The sequence below is a fragment of the Lepisosteus platostomus genome, chromosome 12 (assembly GCF_059453375.1).
Source record: "Lepisosteus platostomus isolate fLepPlt1 chromosome 12, fLepPlt1.hap1, whole genome shotgun sequence".
NCBI lineage: Eukaryota > Metazoa > Chordata > Actinopteri > Semionotiformes > Lepisosteidae > Lepisosteus > Lepisosteus platostomus.
The window spans coordinates 34,895,349-34,913,757 of NC_142622.1; the positions used below are offsets into that span (position 1 = coordinate 34,895,349).

Below are 18,409 nucleotides of genomic sequence, written 5' to 3' on the forward strand. Positions count from 1 at the left end.
AAAGATAATGACAAAGAGAAACCCTTTGTCACAAAACTGCTCTTGGGCTGGGATGCAAGAGTCATTCGTAAACGTTGTAGAATTTATTAGCAACAGTCACATATTCTGACTAGTCTCTATGGTTTGATTCCTGCTGCTTACTGCTTATAAATACCAAGACTTACCACCTAACTTTCAAATTTCAGTCATAGACATTTTCTTAAACAAATCCACATATCATATAAACGTGAGCTTTACTGATTTCGCAAATGTGTTAAACTGCCTGTACATTTTAAATTAAAGAACAATATCCCCTAAAATAAATGTTCCATTCAACCTGTCTAAAACTAAATAGCCCTCTTTTTGGGGTTTCCCCTTTCATAACTGCTGGACTGTGACAAATTCTGTGACAGGCAGACCATACTGGGATCTCCAAAATGCAATCATTCCATTCCCACTTGGGTTTGCTGTAAAATGCCAGTGAGTGGGTGAAAGTATATTTATTCCCTATGAGGCATGGTATAATCCCATCTGGCATGGCTATTGAGTTTCAGCATTCAAAGCTTGCTGTCATCAGTCCGGCCTATCAGCTTGGTATGGGCTATGACCCTGTTACCTGGCACCGGCTCCAACACTGCTAAGCAACTGTACGGACAAAACTTTCCGTGAACTTTGAAGAATTGCGGCTTCTCTTTTCCTTAAGAAAAGCGAGAGGACATTTTGGGAGGGAGAAGACTATAATGTGAGAAATACTCCAGGTAACAAAAGGTTTTCTGTGAAGTTTGGCTGCGCCTCTGGGGATAAGAGGGATTCCTTTTACAAGATGTACGTAGGAAACACAAGAATCCTTACATTAAGCATGCAATTAAAGTAATCCAAGAAAGTTTCTTCATTTTTTTAGAAACAGGCCCACAAAGGTAGCCCAACCCCCCTATACTTCATGCTGTTGGAAAAGATATAAAAGCCATGGCATCTATCCACAATCTGAAGACCACTTGAAGTACAGTGTTCAGGTCTTCTGCACTGCGCAACCTACTATAGGACTGATTTAACTGAGCTTCAAACATGCTGTACAGGTATGTAACATAGTTATTGTTTTATGTGTTTTTTTTACCAATTGCCTGCATATGTCTCCCTCAGTGTTAAAATGTTTCATTTTAACATGTCATTGAGAAAATGTGATTCTTGGCAGCAAAGGGTACTGTACATAGGTAATGCAGAAAAAGAAAAACACTGTATTTAGTGATTATCCATTGAATTAGGATTAAATTACTAAACTGATTCCAGCATTACAAACATAAAATGCGATTCTATCTTATTGTATGGTTTTATCTATCTAGTTTTAACACAATAAAAAGTATATATTTTATTTTTACATAGATGACAGAAATTTGGGAATTATTGTGTACCAAAGTCGAGTGTAGCTTATTTGAAAAGAAAGACGACACAGACAAATGCAGGACACTGTTCAAGTGAAATAAACTGAAATTTAATTGTCCTTATATCAAGACCACTATTTTTTGTACCACCTGAAATGAAAGAGAATAAGATCATTCTTCAGATTAACCCATTAGAATGTAAAATGCCTGCGAAGAACGTTTAAGAAACAAGAGACAATCGGTATGTGAACAAACAGAATGAAGAGAGAGAAGTGAAAAACGGAGGTAAAGTTTCTAACCCAAATGGGTCTTTACTGTTTCATATCAGCGGAGCATTACTGTCACACCATGTCATCATTTGGAATGCTTTGCAGACATTTTGTTCCAGTTATGAATCTGATGTTGTTTAAATCACTAAATACAATTTTTTTAAAGGAAAAGTAATGTATATTTATCCATTTTTATGGGATGAGAAATGTAATAACTATGTCATTCTTAAATAGATGCAGTTAACAGTGACAAAAGCCACATGTACGAAATCTCCATGTTGAATTTTACATACTGTATGTGAAAATATGTACTTTTCCTTCTAATATTTACGGAAATATTCATTTTCTTGTATTACATCCAGGAATACACTCATCTTCCTCTCTCTGGCTGTTCTGCTGGTAAAAGCTGACTTTGATTTAGGTAAGAGGTTGGAAAAACTGACAGTGTGCTTGGTATGGCCTTCTTGTTTCTCTATGAGACACTGATGAAACTTGACCTCAGAACTTGAAAAGCAAAGAAATTCAATTGAAGCGTTACACCTTAAAGAAATACGTTAATTATAGCTTTCCAGTAATTTGTACTGAAAATAGCCTGAAATGTAACTAAAATAAGTTTTCTGAAGATGATTTATGAAAGAGAGGAGACCTTTATCAGATCCTGACCTTCATAGTACTGAATATTATTTCTTATGACATACTAATACTATATATATTATAACAATAATAATCGCTTACACTTATTTAGCTCTTTGTTTGGACACTCCACTCAAAGCGTTTTACAGGTAAGGGGACTCCCTTCCACCCCAACAATCTGCACCATCCACCTGGATGATATTAGATCATACTTATTCAATAGCATCATTAAACAGGTTATGGTGGTCTACAAATGAATTTTTGAAATTTGGGTGCACCCTCTGGTCTCTCTTCTTGCGCTGAGGTGGGCTTATGTGTCTCTGGGACACTCGATGTTGTAACACAAGTGTGGATCAGGGACTTGTGCTCTGAATGTGACAGTTCTGCTGGTAATGGGGACTTTGTTTTACCTACTGTATTCTGAATTCCAGTACTCCTTGTTTGAAAAGTGTACTCTACAGAAAAATAGTACCTGTCCGTCACCGTTTTTTAAATGATGGCTGCATTCCTCTATACTTCAGCTTGGAAAACTTTTTTCATTGGTTAACAAAAAGCACAGTGCAGGCATGTCTATGAACTGACATCCTGACCGACCCCCTTTCCTGGTGTAGTCATGGAGAGAAGTTGCCAATAATGATAAAAATGAATTATTATGGAAAATGATTCACACATACTGTAGGACAGGATACATAAAACTTTTATCGCAGTGCTATTTTGGCCTGTTTGTTTTTCTTGAAGCAAAAACAGGGTTAACCTTACATATTGAAAAAAGGCGGCAACTAGAGAAAGGTTTTTATTCTGTTCATTCACTACAGGATATCAAAAAAAAATTAAGGAAAAAATAAAGTACACATGCTGTGCAAATGGAACTTAGTTCTGTCAAAATTTTAAAGTTGAAGTAGAAATTTTAACATCACACAGTTGGAGGCACAACAATGCTCCAATTTCCACTACTGCATACCCACATGTACTACCAAACATGCACAGATATTTGCTCTGTATAAGTGTATACTTTAATTAACTTACTTAAGTGCCATTTCGGAGTTTTAAAATCCGATAAGGTGTTTTAGGGGTCCCTTTAAATGTTTCACTGTAGACTCTTGCTGGAATAGAATGGAAGTCGCCCGTTATTGATCAAATGCTCGAGCAAGGGATTCATTTTTATCAAGTAATAACAATCCCTTCCTTTTGATTTCTATGGCATTTCCTGGTACTTCCTTCATTTGCATGTGACAAACGTCCACAGCAAAGCAACAAAACAAGGGTATTTGCCCCATTGTGATACGTGTTGACAGGCTCTGTCTCTAAAAAAGTGCATATAAGGGCACCCTTTGATTACATTGCTACTTTAAATTACAGTGGCTTCATTGTGACATTTCACTAAGAGGTCTGTTCCACCAACAAAATCATCTTGTCTATTTTTAACATCCTTTGTTTCTTTAGAGAAAATATTACGAAGTGTTTTTCAGAGAACATTAATCAGTACAGACACACAAATGTCCCATATTGGCTTCTGTAAAAATTGCCCCTGGTGTGAGTGAGTGTGTTTTTGTCTTTAAGTGCCCTGCAATGGACTGTTGTCCCATCTAAGCTGTATCCTGCCTTTAGCCTGTTGCTTGCTGGGATTTGCTGGGATAGGCTCCAGCTTTTCCACAAACCTGTATTGGAAAAGGCAGTTAGGAAATGGATGGATGTGTATGTCAGCTTAATTCTAAAGCAATGCTTTATTAGATTAAACTAAAGTTTTTTTGGATGTGGCCTTGAAAATATCAGATATTGATAAACCACTTTTCAGTGTTGAAACAGAATTACCCTCTGTCTTCAGCACTAATATTCTGAACTACTGTATACAAAGAGTAATATACTGGAGATATTTTAGGGGCAGAAAACACACAAACAACATGAGAAACATAAGTAAATTATAACAGGTTGAATTTAAGTGGTTACTGGCACCCAAAATAATCCATGATAATAATCATACAAAAATAGAGCATGTTATATTATGTATTTAGGTTTTCAGAATGCTTTTGATAATTTATTGATTGAAAAGATTGATTTTCAAATTGCAGGTGATAAGTGTTCAAGGAAAAGTGAGCATTTGGACTGAGAATTGATTATTAAATAGAAAACAGAGGGTACAGAATATTTCAATTGGGGTGATGTAAGTAGTGGAGTACCACAAGGATCTGTACTAGAACCACTGTTCTTGTTAATTTATATCAATGATCTAAATTCTTGTTGAGTTAGTAAACCCATCACATTTGCAGATGATACTTACAGTAATTAGGAGAATTATCAAATGCTGTAGAAACAGAAAATTAAATTCCTTAAAGAGTTTAGATCAATTTCACAACTGGGCAAATGCCTGGGAGATGAATGTACTGTAGATGAGTGCAAAGCATTGCATGTAGTTAGTAAAAAATGATCAATTCAAAATGGCAAATGCTGGGCTAGAAGAGACTACTTATGAAAAAAAATCTATGTGAATATGTTGTCATGTTACTTATGTCTCCTGTGGCAGTTTAAGGAATTAAACACAAAATACTACGATACCGTACAGTATATAGCTAAAGCATCTCATTTAAATTAAGGGATGTTACTCGCAAAGTCTCTAGTAATGTCTCATTTAGAACATTGTGTAAAATTGTGATCACCACATTATTAAGAAAAATATTGCTGCTCTGGAATCTGTCCAGGGAAGAGCAACCAGATACAGTACATTCCAGGGATGTCCTTCACTGACAGGGAGATAATGCTGATCCTTTTCAGTCTTGAACACAGAAGACTACACGAGCACCTGATACAAGTATTCAAAACCCACTAAAGCACAAGGACACAAAAGGAAACTATATGGAAGTGCCTTTAAAACAGAATGCACTTCTTTACACAAAGGATTGTACGGAACAAGCTATCCAGCCATGCTGTTGAAGCCGATACCCTGGTTTCTTTCGAGATGAGATCTTTAGATCAATTAACTAGTGACTTCCAAATGGAGTAGCCAAAGGGTAGATGGGTCAAATAGCCTAGTCTTGTTTGTAACCTTTCTCATGCAAAAAAACCCCAGGTATTTCTTTACACAAAGGGCTGAAGCTGTCTTCCTCGTGATCTTTCACAGAAACACTGAATGAGATCCTCAGATTAGTATTAGGAACTGAATGAAGATGAGCCAAATGACCTCTCACCTGGAAACCCACTTGAATTAGTTTGTAAATGAACATCTATCGGAAGCATGTTGTTGAGCATTAGTTAATTAGTTCTAACCTGTGTGACTTCTTTTCTTTCAGATCAGGGCTCCCAGAACTCGCAGGCAATGTCCACAGGTATGGAAAACTAAATGCTGGCCTTCAAGACTAACTACGCCAACTACTTTGTTAACTTTTAAGACCAGCATCCCTTAAGTGGCTACAAATGAACTTTTTTTAAAGTTCACTTACATAATGGAAACATATATTTCAGATTAAGACTGATAATATGTGCAGCAGATGAACATTTACGTAAATTTTATGTATAGCCGATGTCTCGTATTATAATTTGTGCAATGCTGAAGTTTCCCATTAAATAGGGCAGCCAAGGCTAAAAACAAAGAGGTTTTCAGGTGAGACTGAAATGCACTTCTGTAATTAGAAGGGGGAAAATCAGCCTAACTGGGCCAACAGTATTTAAACTTCCCTCTTAACGTTGAACCGAAGTGGCAATACAGATAAAAAAGAGATTATTAAATAAAAATTAGATAACTGTCATCCACAAGGACAGTACTTTCAAATATCTCCTTTACTTTTAACAGTAGTTCAAAGTGGCCTGGTTCTGATTGGCTCTCAGTTACTGCTTGATTTACTGTGCACTTCTGAGGGCTCACCTGTGTGGACTTGAAGAATCAGTCTTATATTTTGTGCTATTTTGTACTTTTTCTACAAATGTACTTGAATCTGAGATAACGGCACAATATACTGTATTTACTACTATACTACTGGGGACATTATGTGCAAGTACAGAAAATTCCATTCAGCCACTTGTTCACATTATAGTTGTACAAATCAAGTACAAATTGATTTTTAGCGTGTTCCAGTAAAAATGACATCAGACTACTTTGTTTCCAGACCAGGACTCCACGTCTGATGAAGTTCCCACAGGTGAGGATGATCTTCTTTTCTGTAGCAAGACCAGATGAAATAAAGACGTATTCAATAATATTTTCATTCTCTTCTTACGTCCTCTGTTATGAGTATTTATGCTGAACCGTCCTTGTCTCTCATGTTTTCATAGAAAGCATGAATTCCATTTCTTCAGATCAGCCCAAAGGTAAGAGCATTCCCTGCATGATCATGCTACATGAAAGGAAACCATTAAGCCAAGAAATTGATTTGAGCATAGTGGCATAGTGCAGGAGGTAAACCTTTGGACTCACATGCTGTGGGTTCGATGTCCCCACCGCAGACACTGCTGTTGTACCTTCAGCAAAGTACTTTGCCCCAGTTGCTCCAGTCCGCCCAGCTAATCCCTGAGATGGACTAACGTCCCACAGAGGGAGGAGTCACATTCTCTTTAGTACACTGAACACTACAGAAACCAGGGTGAACTCTTGCCCGATGAGACACTGTGGCTCTGATATGGACTTCACCCTTTACCTCTCTAACATTGGACAGGATATGTTCTTTCCCCCAATTTTTTACTGATGTTTTAAACTTTAGTCACATCAGAAGGAATGCGAACGTCAATCCATCCTCCAAGAATAGTTTGACGAAAGAACAGTTCTCTTCAGTTCTTTACAAACTAGCATTTTCACTCAACTGTGATTAAGCTGTGCTCAGATCCTGGACGTACACTTTTAATTCTGGTTTTAATTTAGCCTCTCCAAACTGTTTCCTAACTTGTGAATGTCTATGTTATTACTGGTGGTCTTTCAAAGCCTGCCTATAGGGGCAACATTTGAAAGGCAAATTCCACTTCCCTCTACTTAATTTACCTGGGTAGAAGGTCTCTGGGATAGTTCACATATTCCCTACTGTGCAAGTGAATGCAATGTGACTTCCCCTAATAGTCACAGGGTGGATAGGCCATCCATTGCCAGTCAGACAGGAGTTTCTCATAAGTAGTTCTGTGTCCAGTCATGTTCTGAACATTAGCACTCTGCTGCCCTCTACTGGTATAATTATTCCGAGACAAGTTTCCATAGTGGTAATGTAACTGTAATACCCCTCAGAATTTATGCCAGAAAGGTTAATATGTATACCTAATTAAAGACAAATATCCAATCTTGCAGGAATGAGTTTAATTGAATAAAATAAATTCATTCTACAGACAACAGATTCTTCCTGTTTAGCGCTTGGGTAACGGGCCAGAATTGTATTGATGCTCTTTCGTTTTTTTTTACAGAATTAATATTTAAAGGAAATGAATTACATTTTGATTGTGAAAGTTACGGTCAGGCAAGAGAAATGAAACGAAGACAGTTTACAGAAACACGGTCAGCCTATTCCTAGTTGCAGATTATTAATCCATTATATTTTTGGAAAATTAAGATCCCTTCATGGAGAGCTACAGGCAGGTTAGAAAGGTAAACTAGTTGCCTCTGAAGACAATACAATTAACGGTGTCTTGCACCAAAAGAAGGGCAGTGCAGAAGAACTGAAAGGCTCAAAAGCAGTTTTGGAATGGCTTTGAGTGATCCTGTGCACTCTCACAACATACGTGTATGTTTACACAGATTCATTTTAAAACTGAGCCAATTTATTTCTAACATAATAGATCTCTGCCTGTCTTCACAGATGAGTCTTACTATTTCAATGGAGGGGCTAAAGGTGAGGACTGCATGGCAGCAGTTTCTGACATATTTAATGAATATTCCATATTAGCATTATCTTGATAATATTTATTGGTCAATGACCATTTCTTATTGTAGGTTTAAGTCCTCCATGACTGGAGGAAAGAATGCCATCTATTGATTCATCAATAACCCTTACAGCAGCTCCCTGATTTTCTTAGAGGTCTCCCATTCCACTACTGAGCAGATACAGTCTTAAAAAACATTTGAAAGCTAACAAGAACATGCTACATGGTGGTTTGGCACACTCCTTAATTTAGTGCCTTAAGATAAACTACACTTTATAATAAAGCTATAAAGATGCTGAACTAACTAATGAACTACTATGAACTATGGATAAACTGTCTGCCCTCTACTGTGGGAATCACATGAATTTGTTTTCCTCTAGATGTTAGCAGCATAAGCTCTGAAAGTGATGTTAGTGGTAAGTTTTTTATTTTCCTTTCCAAATAAGAAAGAATTTTAAATAGACATTAAGTGACACAGACATTGTGGCGTATTCTATACAGGACAATGTTTATCTCATGATCACAGGATTTTGATTGACTTAACATTAGTCTTTTCATGGACACATTTATTGGAGGGTTTATACTCTTAAATCTGTAAAACAAATAACTATTTCATTTTTCCCCCTAAAAAGAACCTCTACCTAGCAACGAAATCAACGAAGGTAAGTTTATTTTTAGCTCTGCTCTTCTCAGTTCTATGTGTGGCAAGCGTCTGACCTGCTGATTATTGAATGACACCAAAACCTAACATTACATGCGTTTTCAATTTAAATAATAAAAGCAATAGTACTTTCACGACTAAGTAATTCGAAATTTATCTTCAGATCACATCAATAGTTACTACTGATGATTTTACAATACAAAGATGTGTCGTGCAATCCCTGTACGTTTTGCTCATTCTCTTTATCACATAAAGTCTTAAACAATGCCAATATTAAAATGCTTTGGTGAAAGGTTCATATGCTATTTTAAGTCTGTCAGATAGTGAGCATCCACAGTTGCTTCCTGTATTTTGCCATTATCCTGATCTGAAAGATTTGAAGTACCCAGAAGGACAAGTACTTTACTAACCAGTCTCCTTCACACCTCTCCAAACAAAATATCACCTTGCTGAACTGACTTGCTATTGATATAATGTGTTCAATTATTTGTGAACCAGTAATAGGTTTATTCCATGCTGAAAAGAGAAGAAAGAAAACACAACGTTTTGGCTGTGGAGCCAAATAAATCTGTTACTTGTTCCTTTGCAGCTTACGCATGCTGACACAGCTACCCACCTGAACTAGTTTAATTATTTGTACAGCTTTTGTGTGAATCCCCTTTTTAAAAATATGTATTTTCTTCAAATATTGTTCTTTTTCATATAGATGGTACCAATTCCAGCATTGAGGATCAGGATGGTGAGAATCCTTAATACAGTACCAAATAAAAACAAGCCCAAGATTTTTACAGTTTTTAAAGTACAGTGGCTCTCAGCCCTGGTCCCAGAGTCTCCCTGTGTCTGCTGGTTTTTGATCCAGCTGAGTTCACAATCAAAGCCTAATTGATTTCATTTTTTTTATTTGAGGCCACCTTTTAAATTTGATTTCAGCTCTGAAAACAATAAGTGAGATTTGTCATTTGTTTTAGCCTTGGGCCAATTACTGAGTTTTTAAACCTGCCCTCATTCAGGTGTGCTTGTTGAAATATGACCAATTGGGCTAAAAAACACACTAACTCACTGTGAAAGTTGTCTGATACAGTATCGTTCACACCTGTGTCTGTTCATCATCAGGAACTGAGCACTGAAAAAATCACACTAAGCACAGCAAGCAGATCACTTACTGGCACAATTAACACTGGTAATTAAGATCCCAGCTGGAACAAAAGCCAGCAGACACAGGTGTTACCCAGGACCAGCACTGTAAACCACTAAATGGAGCAGAAGCCCCTGCTTTGTGCCATACTGAACACTAGAGGTCATATTCGTCCTACATTTTTATGTCTTCTGTATATCGCAGTTGCTTTTAATAATTGTTTATTGAAAGGTCTAGAAAAATACACATCCTCATCAATGTCACTACAAAAAAAAAGGGGTGTTCTTCTGTTAAATGAGGTTCCCAAAACATTATTACACTTTCACCATCCATTGGTTTAAAGACAATTAGTGTAACAGTTTAACACAATTGGTGCAAATATGCCAATCAGGCAGTCATTGAACTGGACAACAAAGTAATTAGAAATTGATCCTCAGATCACCAAAACTGATAGCCACATAACACACACTGAGTAAGAGCACACCTCTAAAAATGTTAACAAAGTGAAGCTATGAACAATTAGCTATTATATGCCGCAGATTCTGTGTGCATTGATATTAAATCTGCAGCAATGAATGTTCAGTGTGGATCCATACTTACCAGAATATTCACTTTACAGTGAAACAAAAAGCTTCTGAAGTTTTTATAATATACTTCTTCATCTGGACTGTGGGCTTGAAGCTAAAACTCCAGCATGCTCATTAAAGGTTATGTAAATGTAGAAGGTGCCATCTTTTCAGTGATGAGGGAAGATGAAACCTGGAAACCTGGAAACCTGAAACCTAACCTCTTCAGATTAGAATACAATATCCCTACAGCATTAAAAAATATTAATACACAGTTCACAGTTAATACACAAATTACATTCTTTTTTCACATTCTGTAATCCAAATGGTACCAAGGCAAGATTTTGTTGATCCTGATATGGTTTTACGACATATGACACAAGAAACAAAAAGAAAAGTTAACATCAATTAACAATTTTCTCTGTTTTGCTCATTTTCTTTTTCAGAAGACCGGAACTCTAGCATTGACGATGATACAGGTTTGTAGAACAGCTAAAGATTTAACATTTGACCTCATGGGTAGCTAAGATATAAACGTTTTCCATCGCCTATGCTCCTATTACTTTATTGAGTTTTATACCAACCACCCACAAAAGAGAAAAAACTACTTCTCTTTCAGCAGCAAAGAATAATAAAATAAGTTGCGTGCAGATATGTCTTTTTTGAAAGTAGTTTGTTAGACTGATATGGTTTGTACAGGATTTAGGCAATTGTGTAATAATGTACATAATAACAAACCTGATGGTGGCAGTGTATTTCTATGTCTTTGAGCTGCCTCCTGCCTCTTACCTGTGTTAAGTGTTCTCTTTCAAGCTCACTCTCATGCTGAATTTTGGACACAGTTTCCCAGTCATGTGCGCAATGTCTCCTGGTCACATCTTTTTCATTTGTTCCTTCTCTGTCAGACTGAACTTTACTAATAGGTTATAGTTCTACTACTGTATACGTTATAGTTACTGTATATCATAGTTATAGTTCTATTACATTCCCCTTTGCTAATAGAGACTAAACCTCGTTTTGAGAGAATGTAGAAAACGTTCATCCCCAGTTTGACTGTCTGTTCATTTTCAATAGCTGTTTGTTCAACTACTGTTGGCGAAAATCACAAAAAGAACGCACTAGCATGAAACCAGTTTTATGAGCACACAGTAACATTGAACACTATATACAGTATACATCAGTGCCATCTACACAAAATGACACTGAATAACACAGCTTAATGAAAACACATCTCTCCCTTTCCTATACATTCAGCTTCTGTCTCCTACAGTATGTTTGATAAATTCACTTACTGTACATTATTTATACTGTCATGAAACATTAGCAATTTAAGGCTTCTCTGCACAAAAAAACGTAAAAGATAATTTTATCACAAAAAATGAATTCTGAATTCTGAAACTGTGTTCATCAGTGGTGTTCTGAAAAGCCCTGGAGGAATAAGGTGTTGCATTAATAAATATTTACATATGTAACAGGAAGAAACTCTTGATTGATACTGATCATTTTAACATCTTTTTAATTCACATTTAAAGATAATTAAAGCTGTGTTATTTTTTTCATATAGTAAATAATATTCTAGAACTTAAGTCTTTCAATTATTTCTTTTTAACTCACAACTTTTGACTAAAATGGATGGTCTTTTACCACGTTGCAGCGAAATTTCCAAAATGTGTGTATTTGTCTAAATGTTTTATGTCACGTCTTCCATATTTCTTATTCACAGGGAAACGCTAAATCGGATGAAGGGACTGCTGTTGGATTTTCAAGGAAAGAGACAAATGCTAGGGCCTGCATTCTTCTGTTTTAGTTACAAATAGATTGTTAAACTGATTTTGTCAAATTTTGACTTTTAATTTGTGATTATCTTCTCATGCATACAGTATTTTACACTTTTTAAAAATAATACTTTCAAATGGATAAAAAAAGGAAAATAATATTTCTTTCTTACATGATACCTTGCATTTTTTAATAAACTTTCCCAAGCAAATTCATTACATTTTGTGATTTGTGTTTATTTTATCAGTGGCTCAAAACTGTTGTATGGGGTTAATGGCTAATATCTTGAAACGTGTTCACCAGCCAGGAACATTTTTCTCACTACATACTGTCCAGATCTAGTTGACCTTTAGCTTAAGAACAATTTGTTTCATTTTTGAAAGACCTTTGTGTTCCACATGCCACAGGACTGGAAATGATCCCAGCCACTCCTCTTTAGGTGGAAAAGGTCTTTTTGTCATATTTTATTTAAACTTCTCTTCAAAAGCTTTCAGCTCTGCCGCCTTGTTAAACAGTCTACTGAGTACCTTTCAGAGCTGTCCCATGAGTACCCTTTTAAACCAGGGCATACCTAGATAAAGGTTTGTCAGATTTCCCAAATGATTATTGCAGATGTTCATGTTTTTCCAACTTTTCATATTGCCATTGCTTTAAATCACATTCCATATCGCATATGGTATTTTTGACATTTTCAGGATAACTGGTTATAAATTATTTCATTTTTGCAAAGAACAAACTTTTATTCTACCTGGTTACTGGTGTTTGGAACTTATATTTACTGGCATCACTAGAATTGGCACTTGGTGTGTAAATGTCCTATAGTGGTTTTCATCTAACATTATATCTGGAGCTTTACTGTACTATTATATACAGTAATCAACTGTTAACTAATTATTCTAATTATTATGTCCTTACCTAAACTGTCTACATAGAAGAAATCTAAACAATTTAATAATTCAATTTGCATCTCATTTTCATGATATCAGAAACTATTTGTGTATGAAAAGTGAAAAATTCAATCTGAGGCATCATTCTGACAGCCTGTTGTTGGAAATAAGACACAGGGTTTAATGAGATCTCAAGCTAATACAACACACTCATCAAAGATTCTTTTGCTCAGTCAGTTCTTCTAAAATTCACTTAAAAGAAGCTTTACTGCATGTAAATGAGCTATGGAGGTAAATGAAATACACAGAGAGTCTTAAGTATCATGATTTGTGGAAAGATAGTACTTTACTTACAACGTGTCATCTTTAGATTTCTAAAAGAAGTTTCACAGTTTAATTATTGAGTTGGAAATAAAGCAAATGTTTCTGAGAACTGCTTAATGTGTAGTAATGAAGGAGAAACCACTAACTGAAGATTTCACAGCATCTGTAATAAGCCCATTGTTCTTTCAAAATTTTAAAGATCTTAAAGAAGTTAGGATTTTGGAATGGCCCAGTGGTTCGTATTGCTGTTGTACAGTGCTGGGGCCCTGGGTTCAATTCTGCACCTGGGGTACTATCTGCATAGTTTGTATGTTTGCCCCATGTTTGTATGTGTTTTTGCTGGGTGCTCCAGTTTCCTCTCACAGTTCAAAGACATGCTGGTAGGTTAATTAACTTCTGGGTAAAATTGCCCTTGTGTGAGTGTGTTTGTGTCTGTGTGTGCCCTGCAATGGACTACTGTTCCTCCTTGCACACATTTCTTGCTGCGATAGGCACCAGCATCCCTGCAACCCTGTTGGAAGAATTAGGAATGCTGACTCATCACTGTCATCCTGTAGTCAATGCAGAAAGGTAATTTCTGTATTTGAGCCACAGAGACTTATCAGGCTAGATCTTACCTGGTTTCCAGAACATTAACATCAACATTGTGCTGTGTGTCCACAAAACAATTCCCTCAGGGGACAATAAATCTTATCTTATTTCGCTAGAGGGCATCATTTAGAACACATTTTGCGGTTTTGGTTACTGCATTTTTTTACAAAGTTTGACGCAATAAAATCCCTTGGGATGTATCATCTCATTTTCAAGGGGGTCCAGTTAGAATATTTACACAATATTTGTATAAGAATAATATTTTAAAAAGGACATTGCTGCCCTAGAAAGAGCTCACAGAACAGAATAATTATGGGTCTAAAAGGAACGTCCAAGTAGGTTGCTTTTGTCCAAAGACCTCTATTTCTGTGCATGGATATGAAAGATTTACATAAAGATTCATGCATGGGCAGCACAAGCATTCATACAGAACTGTTTTGACAAAAGGAATATATGTACCAAACATTGCATATTGGCTTACTAAGTGGAAGGAAAGGAGACTTTCACTGCGTAATATGAAAGATGATGGAATGAACCAAATTGCTACTCAATAAATATAAAAATCTGAAAGAATATTGAAATATTTTGTGGTAGGTGCATAGGTTTGTTTTCTGTATAGTTTTGAGAATCAAATATTTGAGCCAATTTTAAGTCTTAAAATTTCAAGATTTCAAGAGTTTTCAATGGGTTTTGCCCGTTGACCACATGCTGAGTCTTTACCACATGCTGAGCACACCTCCAGAGACAATCACAGAGCAGGGAAAATACCACATGGTTGCATGTTCAATTTATCTATAAGAAAAGAATAATATCTGTGGTTAGAATTGACATCACCACACCTTCCAAGAAGGTACAGATTTCACATGTTCTTGCTTTCAAGGTTGCAGTTATGACACTTTGAAGCAATTAGTATTTGTTATATACACAAACTGCTAAGAAAGAGAATTAAAAAGAAGGAAAAAATGGAAATGGCATGATTGCCTAAGTATCCAAACCTTTTGCTAAGTCAAACCTAAATTAATTTAGGTCCAGATTTACCATAACAAGCCACACAATTAATTAGCAGGCCTCTGTGTGCAATTATGGTGGTTTTCATGGTTTCAGAAAAAATCGGTCCTTCAGTATTTTAATGCAGGTGTCGAATTTAAAGCAAGCATTCAAACACGGTGAGCATGTTTCTTTGAAAATTATTCAGGGATAAAGCTGTATAAAGGCACAGATCAGGAGAAGGGCATAAAAACTTTTCAAAGACCCTTTATATGTCTTTGTGCATGGTGAAAGACACTGCCTAGACTAGCCTGTACCCCGAAACTGAGCAGTGAAACAAGGAGGAAAATAGTTTGGGGGTGCCACCTTGGGGTAAAAACCCTTTTAGTAGGAAAATAGAAAAGTTCTGTGCTTGAGATGGAAGAAAATGTCCATAGGTCAATAATATCCCAGTCCCTAAGCAAAGGCAACTTGCTTGTATGGAAAATAAACATCTCAAATCCTAAATGGAGTTTGCAATGAAGCACCTACGTGATACAGCAAACAAAAGGCTTTGTGATAGATGAGACAAAATTGGAACATTGTGATCAAAATGCAAAGTACTACACCTGACCCAAAGTGTTACACCTATATGCATCACTCAGTCAGCATCATCCATATTATGGAGCATGGTGCTGGCATCGTTGTCTTATAGCTTTGCTTTTCATCAACAGGGACTTGGAAGCTTCTCTGAGTCCTTACAGTATACAATCAACATATTTCTCTTCTGACATCAACTGTAACTTAACTAACTCTTACAAGTCTTGAGTCTGAAATTAAGGTTTTAGATAAAATATTGAGTTTAAAAAAAAGGGCATGCATCATTTTCACGTCACAAAATTGGATACTGTAAAACACAAGGCACCATATGTACAAAGACGCAAGGTCCTATTTCTGGACAATACATGAGGGTCCTGATATTCTTTCTCCCAAATTGTGAATAAGTTTGTGTTTTTTGACTGCAGAAAGCTGATGCCTTTGGCTATCAAGTCAGGACCGATGAAGTAGATTATAATTAGAACACCTATTCTAGTCTCCTCCAGAAAAGAGGTGAGCAACGCTACACTCAAAAATGTTGCCCAGTTGTATTTATTTGAATTTAAGTGCTTGACAACCCCCTCATAACACTTACCTTCTCCACTAACTTCCAATCATGCTAGGTCATGATTGGGGACTTTGAGACATCCATCTCAACTCTTATTGCCATCATATACGCAAATTGGTTCTCTACTAATTTAAGACAAAGAGTCCTGGGGCACTCATTGATACTTAAGATCACTGAAGGAATTCCGACCACAATAATGTACTGGGACAAAAGATGCCTATGCGTGTCTGAAGGGTTTCAGGAAGATAGGTCAGTCAGAGGATTAAATTGGAGTATGTAGAAAAAAAGGAGTACTATTAGAAGTCACATAGCAGGTACAAGTATTCTTGGGTATCAAGACATTAGTCAGAGAATCTGACAATTACTGAATATGTGCCCCATCCACTTATCTACCCCTAGAAAAAATAATTTTAGTTATACCTAAGCTTGCATTCTGTATTTGTCTCAAGCAGTGACTCCAACACCATGTAAAGCTTTAGGCATGAAGACAGGTCTACCAGGTAGTAATCTTTTCAATTGAAGCCTGTTGAACTGTCTCTGAAACAGCTGCGGTAAATAAATCTGAGTATGTTCTGCGTTCCTGTTGTCCCAAGAGTCATCCTTTTACCACTGCAGTGACATATTTTATCGTACAGAAATTGGTGCAAACACCTGCCACACATATCATGATATCTTGATAGAACGCAAGCTTGATTCAATGGCATGGGGCCCAAGTTTTCTTGTGTATCAGTATAGCTGGCTTTCCAGGTGGTACATTTTATTTAGGCTGTTTTGCCATTGAGGTGTCTAGTGCCCTGAGTTCAGGAATCCTTCCAGTCCTTTATGCTTATAGAAGCAACTCAAGGACTGATGTCTTCATCTTTACTTCACCTACTTTGCCTTTCAGAAATGTAGAAAACTACATTACTCAGTTCCCAGATTCCACAACAAGAATTAGGGGATAACGTGTCTTTATCTTCATAATTTGTGTAAAGAAACAACTTCAACATACCAGATGACTGAGATAATTCCTAGAGTTCCATCAGTTTCTAGATATAACATTAACCTGGTTTTATCAAACATACATACAGTCTCTGCTTAGAACTGTGCCACGTGCCAAGTGTCAAGGTTTAAGGCAGAACATAGGTCTAATAAATGTTTCCTGGAACAACTCATGCTATGCCAATGCTTTAATAGCGATCCAGGACTGGTATAGGAAACAACAGGTTAAGTTAATCTTTATCATCTTACTCTTTGTGTCACCCTCAGGCACATTCTCAAAAGGATCTGCTTCTTCCACATTTATAGACAAATCTATAGAGATACTACAAATTCTTCCAGCTCACAATGGTTTTGTACAGTAGATTATCGGCATATTAAGGAATATCTTTATATACAGTACATCCACCTACCTTTGGAATAATTTTCTGCAGAGTCTGGTTCTTCTGTAGCTACAAATAGAGCACAAAGTTAATCTAAATAAAAATAATGACTGTGTAATTCCTAAATATACCATGAAGGGGAATTTTGGTTGTTATGAATCCTGAAAAATTACTGTTTTGGATGCGGTTTTGTGATGCATTCTTCATCTTCTGTGACTTTTAGAACAAACAAATTAAGAGAATAACAGCTAACATCATTCTTATCGTACAATGATACAGCAATTTTGCCATCATCAATACTGTATATGGTTAATCTTGGCTTACGTCAGCAGTCATTATTCGAACAATCTTTTCCATTTTAACAGAATGTAAAATAATACAGAATAATATATTTCTGATGAATGGGTTGACGTAAAGTTCGATATCCACCCAGTTCTTGAGTTTCACAGTGAGAAGATTCCCAGTCACCTCAACTTGCTATGCAGTCCCCATTTGCTTCTATCAACTAACTGAGGAATGTACATTTATACAAGAGTAATAGTAGAGTCACAGCTGTATTTCAGGGGCAGCTTAAAGTCCGATGTCAATATGCAGAAAAGCTCTTGTGGTCTTCTGTTAAACAATAGATATGCTAAATGAGGCTTATAATATAGCTCAAGGAATGTGGAGGTCGCTAAAAGTTATTATGGAAAGTAAAATCAGAGGAGGAACATTGAATTCATACAGCTGTATTTGCCATCAGGAATGATATCATCTACCACTACCATCTCCCCTCTTCATGAGTTTCATTTTGGTATCCATGAGAGCTTCTTGACTCCTTGTGTTAAATTAACAGGGACCAATATGCATATGCGATAGCAATGAGAGGACAGCATTAAGTCTCAAAGT

At 36.4% G+C, this 18,409-nt stretch overlaps 1 protein-coding gene across 5 annotated transcripts; it reads left to right on the forward strand.

Moving 5' to 3' along the window:
* The first annotated feature begins 576 nt into the window (after window positions 1-576).
* Window positions 577-12,442, forward strand: LOC148651459 (uncharacterized). Of its 5 annotated transcripts, none has more exons than XM_088601744.1 (12): window positions 577-737; window positions 881-1,055; window positions 1,990-2,048; window positions 5,545-5,580; window positions 6,358-6,390; window positions 6,524-6,559; window positions 8,026-8,058; window positions 8,470-8,505; window positions 8,722-8,751; window positions 9,457-9,489; window positions 10,901-10,930; window positions 12,175-12,442. In XM_088601744.1, the coding sequence occupies exons 2-12, from the start codon at window positions 1,045-1,047 to the stop codon at window positions 12,183-12,185; spliced, it is 348 nt and encodes a 115-aa protein (XP_088457870.1). In that variant the 5' UTR covers window positions 577-737; window positions 881-1,044; the 3' UTR covers window positions 12,186-12,442. The 5 variants fall into 5 exon arrangements, with proteins under 5 accessions (XP_088457870.1, XP_088457872.1, XP_088457868.1 ...); XM_088601742.1 differs by having other exon boundaries at window positions 579-737; window positions 10,898-10,930; XM_088601743.1 differs by having other exon boundaries at window positions 585-721; window positions 10,898-10,930.
* Window positions 12,443-18,409: the final 5,967 nt, after the last annotated feature.